The sequence below is a fragment of the Bos taurus genome, chromosome 12 (genome assembly GCF_002263795.3).
Source record: "Bos taurus isolate L1 Dominette 01449 registration number 42190680 breed Hereford chromosome 12, ARS-UCD2.0, whole genome shotgun sequence".
Classification (NCBI taxonomy): Eukaryota; Metazoa; Chordata; class Mammalia; order Artiodactyla; family Bovidae; genus Bos; species Bos taurus.
The window spans coordinates 84,129,108-84,141,930 of record NC_037339.1 but is presented as its reverse complement, the minus strand read 5'-3'; the positions used below and the strand labels follow the sequence as shown (position 1 = coordinate 84,141,930).

General features: G+C 41.9%; 1 protein-coding gene across 3 annotated transcripts in view; it reads right to left on the bottom strand.

The window, feature by feature from the left end:
* Positions 1 to 12,823, bottom strand: part of MYO16 (myosin XVI) — a 519,124-nt gene that overhangs the window by 157,606 nt on the left and 348,695 nt on the right. For all 3 annotated transcript variants that reach the window (XM_059892322.1, XM_025000169.2, XM_059892321.1), the window contains exons 22-23: positions 4,603 to 4,755; positions 1,520 to 1,720 (exon numbers count right to left, since the gene is read on the bottom strand). In XM_059892322.1, the coding sequence (XP_059748305.1) occupies positions 1,520 to 1,720; positions 4,603 to 4,755 (354 nt within the window). The remainder of the gene's footprint in view (positions 1 to 1,519; positions 1,721 to 4,602; positions 4,756 to 12,823) is intronic.

Genomic DNA, 12,823 nt, shown 5'->3' with positions numbered 1-12,823 from the left:
TGACCGTGGTATACTTGAGGTCTCTGGTTTGCTAATGCCTGGGCTGTGGCAGATGGGAGCATCCAATAACCACTGGTTGAAATGAACTGAAATACACTGAGAAGGAAAGAATAACTAGGGATCCCCCCCCAAACGGTTATTTGTACTACAGCCCAAACATGGGGGGCAAGCCTGGAGGCTACAGATTCAGAAGTAGAAGAATTCACCGTGGATGGCTAAGCGGGATGTGTAGGTAAGTATGGAAAGATGGATACAATTGGCCCTTGAGAAGAAGACAGGAAGGTATTTCTAGCTTGAGTGTGAGGGGCTTCATCTGGGGGTGCATAGAGAGCTGCAGGAAAACAGTGAGTGGACTGGAATAACGCATCTGCCTAGAGGTTTTGTAGAGGAGAGCTGGGCACATGAGCCTTGGAGGAAGTGAGGGACCCACTTGGAGAAGCCCAACATGAGCCTGGCCTCAGGGGTGTGACGGGTTTACACAGATCAGAGTTGGTCTGTGAAGGATTTGAAGCATGAAGCATGCTTTACAAACCTGGTTAGGGAATGGAGAGGGACCTGAGAGCAACTTTCCTAGGTAGACATGCTTCAGGAAAGTAATTTCATACTAACAACTATCGGAAAAGACCCTGATGCTGGGAAAGCTTGAGGGCAAGAGGAGAAGGGGACGACAGAGGGGACAACATGGTTGGAAGGCATCACTGACTCAGGAGACATGAGTTTGAGCAAACTCCAGAAGATGGTGAAGGACCTGTCCGTGCTGCGGTTCATGGGGTCGCAGAGAGACGGGCACGACTGAGCGACTGAACAACAGCAACAACTGTTTTGAGGGTAAGTAACCTCAGGTGTCCAGCTGGATTTCGAAAATATCCCGAAGTTCACAGCAGACCTTCTGCATTAAATCCAGCTCTCTTTTGCTCATATTGTTACAAATCTGGCATGCAAGCTCAGTCACTCACTCATGTCCCATTCTTTGCGACCCCATGGACTGTAGAAAGTCAATCTATATAGTCGGTCCTGTGTCCATGGGATTTCCCAGGCAAGAATACTTGCCTGGGAAAGTATGTAGTTTAGAATTTTCAACAGCAGAAAAGTTGCATTTTTTCTTTCTGGTACATAGACCTATACATGTGCCTGACTGCTAAGTCACTTCAGTCGTGTCTGACTCTTTTCAGCTCCATGGAGTGGGTTGCCATTTCTTCCTCCAGGGGATCTTCCCAGTCCAGGGATCAAATTTGAGTCTCCTGCATCTCCTGATGCAGGTGGATTCTTTACCACTGTGCCCCCTGGGACGTCCCAAGTAACAAATCTGGCAACATTATGAAAAGAATTCTACTGCACGCTTCATCACCCATGTTCTGAAGATGCCTACTCCTTATCAGGCAGAAAGGAAACAGCTCAGGGAAGAAAGAGCTTGTGGGTTGTTCGCCCAGTATCAGTGACCAAAACTCTACAATGTCAAGATCTTAAAGGGTTGCCCTTAAGGCCTTCGGTCCACGAGTGCTCAGTCCTGTGAACTCACCCGGCCCGCGTAGTGCATGACAGTGAAAGCTGCGCCTTGGTCTCGGAGGGCGAGGTTCCCATTTCCATCCTTCACGGGGGAGTAGACTGCATTTGTGTTTGAGGATTCTAGCAGACCGTGGAGCTTTTTGGGAAGACTTGGTTCCACTGACCAAATCATTTGACTTTCTTCGTCCAATAGAGAGAGAAATCCAGAAGGCTTCTGAAAGTTAAAAAGACAGCTGTTTTTCCCTTCCATTCCTCAGTCTGCTATTTTCGTTACTGTTCACACATACCATTTGCAGCCTCATCATGTTAATACGATCACTCAGAACATGAGTTTGCCTTTCAATACACGTCTATTTTTGTTCTCCACTGTGTCCCCACCACCTAGCAAACCTCTGATGTAATGTTGGCCTTCAGTAGTATTTTTTGATCAGGAATTAATAAATAAATAAAATAGCATGCTTTGACGTCCTGAAAACATGGGCGCTGTTCAAATATATATTCTCATCTTAAGAAAAATAGAATTTCCAACCACCGAAAAGTTGTATTTTTTCTTTCTGGTATATAGACCTATACATGTGCCTGCCTGCTAAGTCACTTCAGTCGTGTCTGACTCTTCAACTCCAGGGACTGTAGCCTGCCAGGCTCCTCTACACATGGAGTTTCCAGGCAAGAATACTGGAGAGGGCTGCCATGCCCTCCTCCGGGCGTCTTCCTGACGCAGGGGTCGAGCCTGCGTCTCTCAGTTCTCCCACTGGCAGGCGGGTTCGTCAGCACTCGTGCCACCTGGGAAGCCCCCAGACCTACGTATTTATGTAAAAATGCAACTTTCACTCTGTCTTTTCCTTGCACTTTGCAGAGAGATCAAAGAGAATTAGCAGCAGAAATACCCAGGGTCATTTCCAGACCCTTATGGCAGAAAGTGAAGAGGAACTAAAAAGCCTCTTTGATGAAAGTGAAAATAGAGAGTTAAAAAGTTGGCTTAAAGCTCAACATTCAGAAAATGAAGATCATGGCATCTGGTCCCATCACTTCATGGGAAATAGATGGGGAAACAGTGGAAACAGTGTCAGACTTTATTTTGGGGTGCTCCAAAATTACTGCAGATGGTGACTGCAGCCATGAAATTAAAAGACGCTTACTCCTTGGAAGGAAAGTTATGACCAACCTAGATAGCATATTGAAAAGCAGAGACATTACTTTGCCAACAAAGGTCCGTCTAGTCAAGGCTATGGTTTTCCCAGTGGTCATGTATGGATGTGAGAGTTGGACTATGAAGAAGGCTGAGCGCCGAAGAATTGATGCTTTTGAACTGTGGTGTTGGAGAAGACTCTTGAGAGTCCCTTGGACTGCAAGGAGATCCAACCAATCCATTCTGAAGGAGATCAGCCCTGGGATTTCTTTGGAAGGAATGATGCTGAAGCTGAAACTCCAGTACTTTGGCCACCTCATGTGAAGAGTTGACTCATTGGAAAAGACCCTGATGCTGGGAGGGATTGGGGGCAGGAGGAGAAGGGGACAACAGAGGACGAGATGGCTGGATGGCATCACCGACTCGATGGACGTGAGTCTGGGTGAAATCCGGGAGTTGGTGATGGACAGGGAGGCCTGGCGTGCTGCTATTCATGGGGTCGCAAAGAGTCGGACACGACTGAGGGACTGAACTGAACTGAACTGAACTGAACTGAATGACGAGGGTTCCACTGAGATAACCATTCCAAAGATGACCCCCAAGGATGAGAGTAACCAAAGAGATTAATTTTGTTCCACTGACCACTGTTTAGCAGCCAAGGACACAGCAGCAAGTGAGGAGGAGGGCAGTGGTACCCAAGGCTTTCCACATATGGTTAAGTATATGTTAACTTAAACGTATGTGTATGTATATGTTAAGTATATGTATTGTCAACCCATTTTTAAATGAAGAGTTAGACTATATATGATGTGCGTCATTGTGAGAGGAGGCTTTCTGGAAGAGAAGAACTTCTGTAATTAAAACACAGCACACTGACAAGTTAGTAACAGAAAGGAGACCATTCTGCATGTTATTAACAGGAAAATGAATAAAATAAAATAATTTATAAGTGCACAGTTAAAAAATAAAGGGTAGAAAGCCATATATTACTCTTTCCAATACTGAAATGGCATTCGTTTTAAACAATGTTCAAGTGTTTTAAAAATATTATTTGCAAATCTGTATAATGCCTTATGTTAGTAGACACAGATTGCTGTTTATATGAGAGATTTTCATTTTATGATGGTGACATGGAGGCAAAGATTCTTGCTTTATAAGGTACAAACAATAAAGATAAGCATAAACACCCACAGAAGTACTAAGATTATATGGCATGTATGTATACACAGTTTTCTTCCTGCCAAAGTTTTCCATATTCAGACTCAGAAATTTGGAGATAAACAAGATTTTTAGAATTTATTTTATGATCTTGCTAGTTTGGAAGTGAAAGTTATTCAGTTGTGTCTGACTCTTTGCAATCCCATGGACTGTAGCCCACCAGGCTTCTCTGTCCATGGAATTCTCCAGGCCACAATACTGGAGGGGGTAGCCATTCCTTTCTCCATGGGCTATTCCCAACCCAGGAATGGAACCCAGGTGTCCCGCATTGCAGGCAGATTCTTTACCAGCTGAGCCACCAGGGAAGCCCAGGAATACTGGAGTGGGTATCCCTTCTCCAGCAGATCCTCCTGACCCAGGAATTGAACCGGGGTCTCCTGCATTGCAGGCGGACTCTTTACCAGATGAGCCACCAGGGAAGCCCAGTCAGTCTTGGTACTATTTATAAAATAGTATATTTGTAAAACGGGTATTGTAACTATTCCAAAAGGAGAGTTTTAACGATATAACTGCTGTTGAATATTTTTATAACAAAATGATCTGATTATTTCTTGTTCTTTCAATCAATTGGTAATCCTTCAAGCATCCTTTCAGAGAAAGGTTGTATGCTCCTCAACTGACCCTGAATGATTATAAATGAATTAGAAATCATCAAGTCTCTTATAAATTTTCTTGAAAGAAAATTCTATGTCTCCAGTACTTTGAAATGCATGCATCCTGTGAACTATCCAATTATATTATATGAATACCTGAAAAAAAAAATCCAAAACTCCAGTCTGGTTACCAAGAGAATAAGCCGTTTCCATGGTAACTCCCTCTTGTACACATTCTGCTTGCTCCTGTAGAAAAAGCACTTCATTGATGTAGTGGTGCATCTTCTCATTGGTCATGTTGACACAGAGCTATTGTGGGGAACAAGAAAACAATTCACAAGGTGATTCGGCATGCACATGCGTTGTTCCAGGCCAGGTTTCAGACGGGCCAAGTGCTGACTCAAGAATGGTCAGCACCAATTAGCCATCCAGTCGGCCCTGAGAAGCCAAAGTAGAGAGCTTCACCAGATGTTGTTGAATTTATATGGTCTGATTATGCAATTGAAAGTGAGTATGTTAAAAACAACAAGAAGTATAATTCCAACATTAACTTACAAATTTGGGGTCTAAAATATACTTCAGTATTTAAAATATATATTTCCAAAATGAAATTATATGTGGGCCCTTGTAAACAAGTGAAGATAAAAGCTCCATTTTAATGAGAAACCAGAGAAAGGAGGAGCAATTTTTGCCTCCTCATTTCTGAGGCAAAAACAAAAACAAAACAGGATTAAAAACGAGGTCTCGGGCGACTGCCCTGCTTCCAGCAGTGTTTCTTGCACCTCTGCTTCACAGGAAAAAATGGTTTCAGTAAATCTGATGATAAGTGAATGTCTATAAAGCTGAAACTTCAGTACTTTGGCCACCTCATGTGAAGAGTTGACTCATTGGAAAAGACTCTGATGCTGGGAGGGATTGGGGGCAGGAGGAGAAGGGGATGACAGAGGATGAGATGGCTGGACGGCATCACAGACTCGATGGATGTGAGTCTGAGTGAACTCCGGGAGCTGGTGATGTTCTGGGAGACCTGGCGTGCTGCGATTCATGGGGTCGCAAAGAGTCGGACACAACTGAGCGACTGAACTGAACTGAACTGAATGTCTATAGACTGGATAAGCTTCCCTATTGCTTCAAGTACAAAATAAGACCTTTAAAAAAGAATTAACAAGAAAGAGGGAAAATTGCTATTAATATCTCCCTTATTCTCAATTAATAGTTTGAAATAAAAAAATATTTTTTTAAAGTGTGTCTGTCTGAAGATCCCCTGGATTGCCCCAGCCCTGGCTGATGCCTGAAGGCAGCAGGCCGACCCTGGTCTGAGAACCCAGGGAGCTGAGCGGCAGGGGCCTGGAGGGGCCAGTGGGCACAGGGGCCTGGTTCCGGGTATTCAGCTGTGGCCTCACAAGAGGGGCAGAGGGAGGGGCCCACGGTATACGTTTGTGGGCAACTGCGTGCCCAGCCTCATCCTTCTATGTAATTGATTAAACAAGGCTTTTTATACGCCCCTCCCCAAAGAGTTACAAATAAAGTAAGAATGACTGCTGCTGTCTTGGAAATCATTTTAAAATTGAAATAACTTGAGAGAGAATTTGTCCAGACTTGGAACATCACCTCTTCCTTCTACCACTCCATCTGGGATCTCTGAAATTTCTTGAATTTTCTTCTTTCTCTCTGATTTGGCCAGTAGATAACCAGAGCCTTTTCTCTCTTCCTCTTGATGACTACATCTCATGAGATATATGCAAAGCTGGAAGGGTTTTAAATTTAAAACTGTTTCCTAAATTAACTCACAACTTTGCAGATCAATTCTCTGAATATAAACATATTAAAAATATAGTTGCTTTATTTGAGAACGTACCATATAGAACGAAGTTTCCACTCTTGGTTGTTAAGGCAAAAACATTTTGAATACAGATATAGACCCATAAATCTGCATATGAGAGCCAGGAAAGGAAGGTACGGAATTCAGAATTTAAATATCATCTGAAACATATTTCTTTCCTGATACAATCCTGATACAATTGTGAAGTGAAAGTCGCTCAGTCACGTCCGACTCTTTGCAACGCCATGGACTATACAGTCCATGGAATTCTCCAGGCCAGAATACTGGAGAGGGTAGCTGTTCCCTTCTACAGATCTTCCCAACCCAGGGATCGAACCCAGGTCTCCTGCATTGCAGGTGGACTCTACCATATGAGTCACCAGCGAAGCCCAAGAATACTGGAGTGGGTAGCCTATCCCTTCTCCAGCAGACCTTCCTGACCCAGGCAATCAAACTGGGGTCTCCTGCATTGCAGGCAGATTCTTTACCAGCTGAGCTACCAGGGAAGCTCCGATTGTAGCTGATACAGTCTAGCACATTCATCCCCCTGACTTGTCCCATCAAAACTAAGTGATATCAATACATCAAGGTCTATGTTCATCTTTTCCATGTGGTATAAATCTCTGGGAATGATTCAGGAAAGACAAATCTTTCTCTGTAAAACAGTGCAGCATCTGTCCACAATAGGAGCTCACCGTGAAAGGAATATATTTTCTTATCACTGTCATTATAATCATAAACGAATAACAGAAATTTCTGAAAATTGTTGACAGAGTAAAAAACACAAAAATTAAAAAATACTTCACTTTACTTAAAAAAATAATAATTTGAGGTGTTCCTCCAAACTAATAATGTGATAAACTCCTTTTGTCCTGAGATAATTTCTGTACCAAAGGTTAATAAATGCTATAAAAGAAATTTCTTCAATTTGAAGTGAAATATTTACAGTAAATGTACAGAAAATAAATGGCTCCATTATGAAATGAAGCCATTGGAAAAGATTCACTTTGATTAGATGACATACGCAATTGAAATTTTTCAAACTTTTTGACATTAAAATATGCATTGAATCATCTAAGACAACACAAATAGATCCTACATCTCAGCAGTTTGATTTAAAAGCAGTTACAGAAGGTGTGCCTGAATGTTATACATTTGGGGAATAGATCACCCAAGACTTAAATGGAGAAGCCGTGAAAAATAACATGATGTCCATGACTGCATGAAAAAATAAAAAGAAGTCTGATAAAGGATTCTGAAATAAGCCCAGCAATGGCTGATTCTCTGCTGTAGAAGTGACATCCAAATTATGTGACACTTATCCTTCCCTTCATTTTGAGATGCTCTTGTTAAAAAGACTTAGGTAGATGTAGATTTCTCAAACATTTAATATAATAATTTTATATAAATTATATAATATATGATATGTATAAATCATACAATATGATAGTTCTCTGATCGTTTTGCATTCAGAATAGACTTCAGCTCTGTTATAAAAATTACTTTTGGTGACAACTGACTCTTGCTCCTGACTATTTATAGCTGACCACCTCTATATGTACACCTGGCTGCAGTGTTTGAACTGACTCAAATGCTTTTATAATAAAAACTAGACATTTTGATTGGTTTTGCTTCCTAACATTTTACTGAACTGAATATGGAGTTCAGCAAATTGATTCACTGTTTAGAAAGAATGACAATACCAAATGTGGATGTGGAGAAAGCCACCGTCGTTAGAAAGAGCTGGAAAAAGGGTTTTCGGTCTTTTTTTCCCCTACCTTTTTTTTTTTAAGCCCAGGAAGTAAAGTCTAAAATAATCTACCAAACTTTGGGTAACAACAAAAAAAAGATTCGGATTGCACTTCTAAACAGAGGAAGCCAAATGAATGCTCTTCTGGTCAAAATGATTCATAAAACATACAGCTTCTGTCCCGAGTGTTACTGTTTTGAAGCTGCAGTGTTGGGTGGGACTCGGTGACAGTCCCACCATATGTATTAAAAGTTCACATATATCAGAACTTTTAATTGTATACTGTGTTCTTTGTATTCTGGGGAGAAAAAAAATTTTATTAAAATCCCAAGGAAAACTCCAGTTAGATACGTACTGGTGAATAGCCTGTGATTTCTGACTTGCAGCCTTTTTAACAGAGGCGCTTCCTGAAACCGAATGTGGGCCTGGATTTCTAACAGCGCTGAGCGATGCATTTAAGGAAATCACAGCGAGCACACGGGGTTAGAAGTAGACGCTTTTCAAACTCATTTTGAAGTCATGCACACAAACATTTTCACCAGAACGGTTTTCCTTTCCCTATTCTAAATTGTTGGTCGCACTCACTGTTTCAGCAAAGGTTAAAATATAAAAGAAGTGCTAACAGCATGGACTTCAGAACCACCAGGACAGGCAGCTAGGGGGACGGCTGTGGACATATCGCCCTGAGGCAGGCCCCTCGCTGAAAAGAGAAAGAAATGCATGCCACTAACGGGACGGTGGCCAGAACCAGGACGCGAACCTGCCCATCTTGGTTTGTCCTCACTGAGCTGTCTGTGTTACACGTGCATACGCATGCGTGTGTTAAACACCGTCAGAGACAGACACAAAGATTTGCAAAGGCAAAGCACTTTACGTATCTAGAAGCATAAATCTGCATCAGTAATGAGATATCTCTGACGTCAATGCAAACAGTCATTATTTTTATTTTTCAACTCTATCCACGGAACTATGTTTGAGTTTCATTAAAACCCCCCAGTATTCCCTGGAGTAGATGTTAATGTAGGTAAAAGGTGGGTTTTCATAAATGATAATGAACAATTATTAAGAACTGTTTAATTAGCATGCACCTTCTCTGATTAAAATACATGCTTTGTACATTAGGTGCCATTGTGGAGCAGTTTAATAATAAAAACCATGCACCCTTTGAAAACACTCTTTAGTAACAGGCCATTATTGCTTATCCAGATGGCCCATCATTTGTATTAATGACAAACTTAATTTCTTGAGTAAATTTTCACCAACTGTTCTCCCTTTATTTTTATTACTCAGTGAAATTTATCTGAAGCAAAAATATAATAAAGCATGACATATGCATCACAGAATTAAAGTGGAGATTAATTAAAGCTGACTCCAGCTGAAGGCAGAGCCCCAGGCGTTAGACGGGGATTCAAAATCCTACTGAACACTGGAATGAACCAGGCACTTTTAAAAAAGGCTGATGTCTGGGTCTGACCCCATACCAATTAAATCAGAGTGCGGCCTGGCATTGATAGATTTTAGAAGTTTTCCGGGTGATTCGAACGTGGAGACAGATGATGGCATACACAATCCATTAACTGATTTCCACATCAATTTACACACACACACATGTGCATGACATATATCATACCATTATACCTTAAAGGACATTTGTTTCTGTCCAAAGTGTCCTTTAGTGGGAGCGAGGCTCACGAGGCAGGGGACACATGCCTACTTACAGCTGATTCATTCTGCACAGCTGAAACTAACACAACACTGTGAAGAAACTATTTGTCGTTGATGTTGTTTTAGTTGCTCAGTAGCATTCAACTCTTTCGAGAGCCTGTGGGCTGTAGCCCACCAGGTTCCCATGTCCATGGGATTTCCCAGGCAAGAATACCGGAATGGATTGCCATTTCCTTCTCCAGGGGATCTTTCCTACCCAGGGTTCAAACCCATGTCTCCTTCATTGGCAGGCAGATGCTTTACTGCTGAGCCAGCAGGGAAGCTCAAAGAAAATATACCCCAAATTAAAATAAATTAAACAACAAAAAGAGAAAACACCAAAATGTCCTTTAGACATCTGCCTCATCAGACATTTGGCCCATCCCACGCCAAAAGGTCCTTGATATCTGCATGTGGGCTCAGCTGCTTAGTCATGTCCGACTCTTTGCAGCTCTATGGACTGTAGCCCACAGGCTCCTCTTGTCCATGGGTTTATCCAGGCAAGAGTGTCAGAGTGGGTTGCCGTGCCCTCCTCCAGGGAGTCTTCCTGATCCAGGGATGGAACCCACATCTCTTGTGTCTCCTGCACCAGCAGGCGGGATCTTTACCACTAGTGCCACGTGGGCCATCTTCTGGGGAGATCACTGTTTCTTTAAGAAACCAAACACCCTTTCTGTCTCTCTGGATTCTCACTGAGATTTCAAATCAAACTCTGTGTTATAGGTTTTAAGCTAATAGAGCTGGCACTTACTTCACAGGCATGGAGACACTATTTTTATACAGATAACAAAAACACTTTCTCTTCCGACCATATTTCTTTTAGGGATTCTGTCATTCAGTGCAACAGGGGTTCAAAAAATAAATTCAAGGGAGGTGGGAGGGGGGTTCAGGATGGGGAACATGTGTATACCCGTGGCAGATTCATGGTGATGTATGGCAAAACCAATACAATATTGTTAAGTAAACAAACAAACAAACAAACCCAAAAAATAAATTCAACATTTTAATGAGTTTAATTCATGCCTAAAATCCCCTTTAACGTGAATCGCCAATATTTAGGGGTTCGTCAACAATAAACGTATTGGCTAATTTTCTGGCCATATTCTGCATCACAATCTGTTAATGTCAGATTGAAACACACAAACACTACTGAAATAAAGGTCTTTTTCAAAGAGTTCTCCTTATCCAGGATTAAACACAAAGCCTAGAGATACGGGCCACAAAGGAGGCTGAGCACCGAAGAACTGATGTCTTAGAACTGTGGTGTTGGAGAAGACTCTTGAGAGTCCCTTGGACTGCAAGGAGATCAAACCAGTCCACCCTAAAGGAGATCAGTCCTGAATATTCACTGGAAGGACTGATGCTGAAGCTGAAGCTCTAATACTTCGGCCACCTGATGTGAAGAACTGACTCACTGGAAAAGACCTTGATGCTGGGAAAGACTGAGGGCAGGAAGAGAAGAGGGTGACAGAGGATGAGAGGGTTGGATGGCATCACCGATTCGATGGACATGAGTTTGATCAAACTCCAGAAGATGGTGAAGGACAGGGAAGCCTGGTGGCCGCAGTTCATGAGGTCACAAAGAGTCAGACGCGACTTAGCGACTGAACAACAAGAAAGAGACCCTGAAAACATCACAGACGTCAGAGCACTGGCTAAGGTGCCAGAGAAAGAGCGCGCGGCACAGAAGTGCCAATTTGGGACCCAACGGATTTGCATGTGGATTCCCGTGTAGCCCCGGAAAGGTTTCTAGATGTCCCTCAGCTTTCTGAGAAGGTGCTGCAAGAGCTAGTGATCATAAAGGAAGAACGTCCGGGTTACAGGAGCGACTCCAGAAATCGTAGCCACTACTGACTGTTAGCAGAAGGCTAAACGGAACCATGCTCGCAGTCTGCACTCCTGGGGCTTTGCATCTGCAGACTCATTATCGTAAAGCTGAGCTTCTTCCTGGTCAGTTGTCATCAAAAGAACTCAACTGACTCTTATCTAAAGTGACCTGATACATATTTTCAAATACATTAATTCTTCCTATTACATTTTGCAACACCTCCTTTTAATCACCCTGGGGCAGGCACACCCCAGAGATACTTGAGTTTAGTTCCAGACCAGGGCGGGAACAGGAATATGGCAATAAAGCTAGGCACATGCATCTTTTGGTTCCCCAGACCAAACTTCTTGGTGAATGCAGGGGATTCACTGAGAAATGTTACGCATACACTACACTGTACTCTATTAAGTGTGCAATAGCATTATGTCTAAAGAAATGTACATAATTAAAAACGACTTTACTGCTAAAAATACACTGAACAGCGTCTGGGCCTTCAGCATGTCTTAGCAGTAATATTAATGCTCACCGATCACAGACCGTCATAACAAATACAACAATAACAAACAAGCATGGTGCGTGAGAATTACTAAAACACGACAGAAAGACGTGAGCTGAGCAAATGCTGTTGGAAAATTGGCTCCAGTAAAGCGCGCTTGATGAAGGGTTGTCCCAAAACTTTAATTTGTAAACAGTGCAATGTGTGTGAAGCCGAACGGAACAAAGCGCAGTAGAAGGCCTGCCTCCACTTTACAGGGAGAGGATACGCCTGCACTCGCCAACTCACTCATTCATATTAAACAAATGGATCTGCTGGAAAACTGCACTATGAAAAAAACAACGGCATATCAAATTTATTAAAAGTTTATTGCTTCTGTATTTAATAGAATAAATAATATAAATAAATAAATATTGTATCAGAAATACAAAAAAATATACCCGTAAGAAGGTACCAATTAAAGCTTAGGAAATGTATAATATAATAATAATGAATCTTAAAGTTTAACTTTCAAACAACCTTTGAAATGTTCTGGAATCAGATGCTGGTTCTGTGTATTCTTCCTTGAGTCGCTTAAATTATCTGAACCTTAGTTTCTTTAGCTCTAAAATGGAGATGTTGCTTAAGTGAAAAAGTTTTGAGGGGAAAAAATTCATTAAATGTGCACTTTCCATGCTCAAAACTGTTTTCTTCTGCTTCATTTTTTTTTGTGCCCCCCAAAATATTCTCAAAACTGTTAACCTATTTTTAAACACAGACTGCGATATTATTATAAGT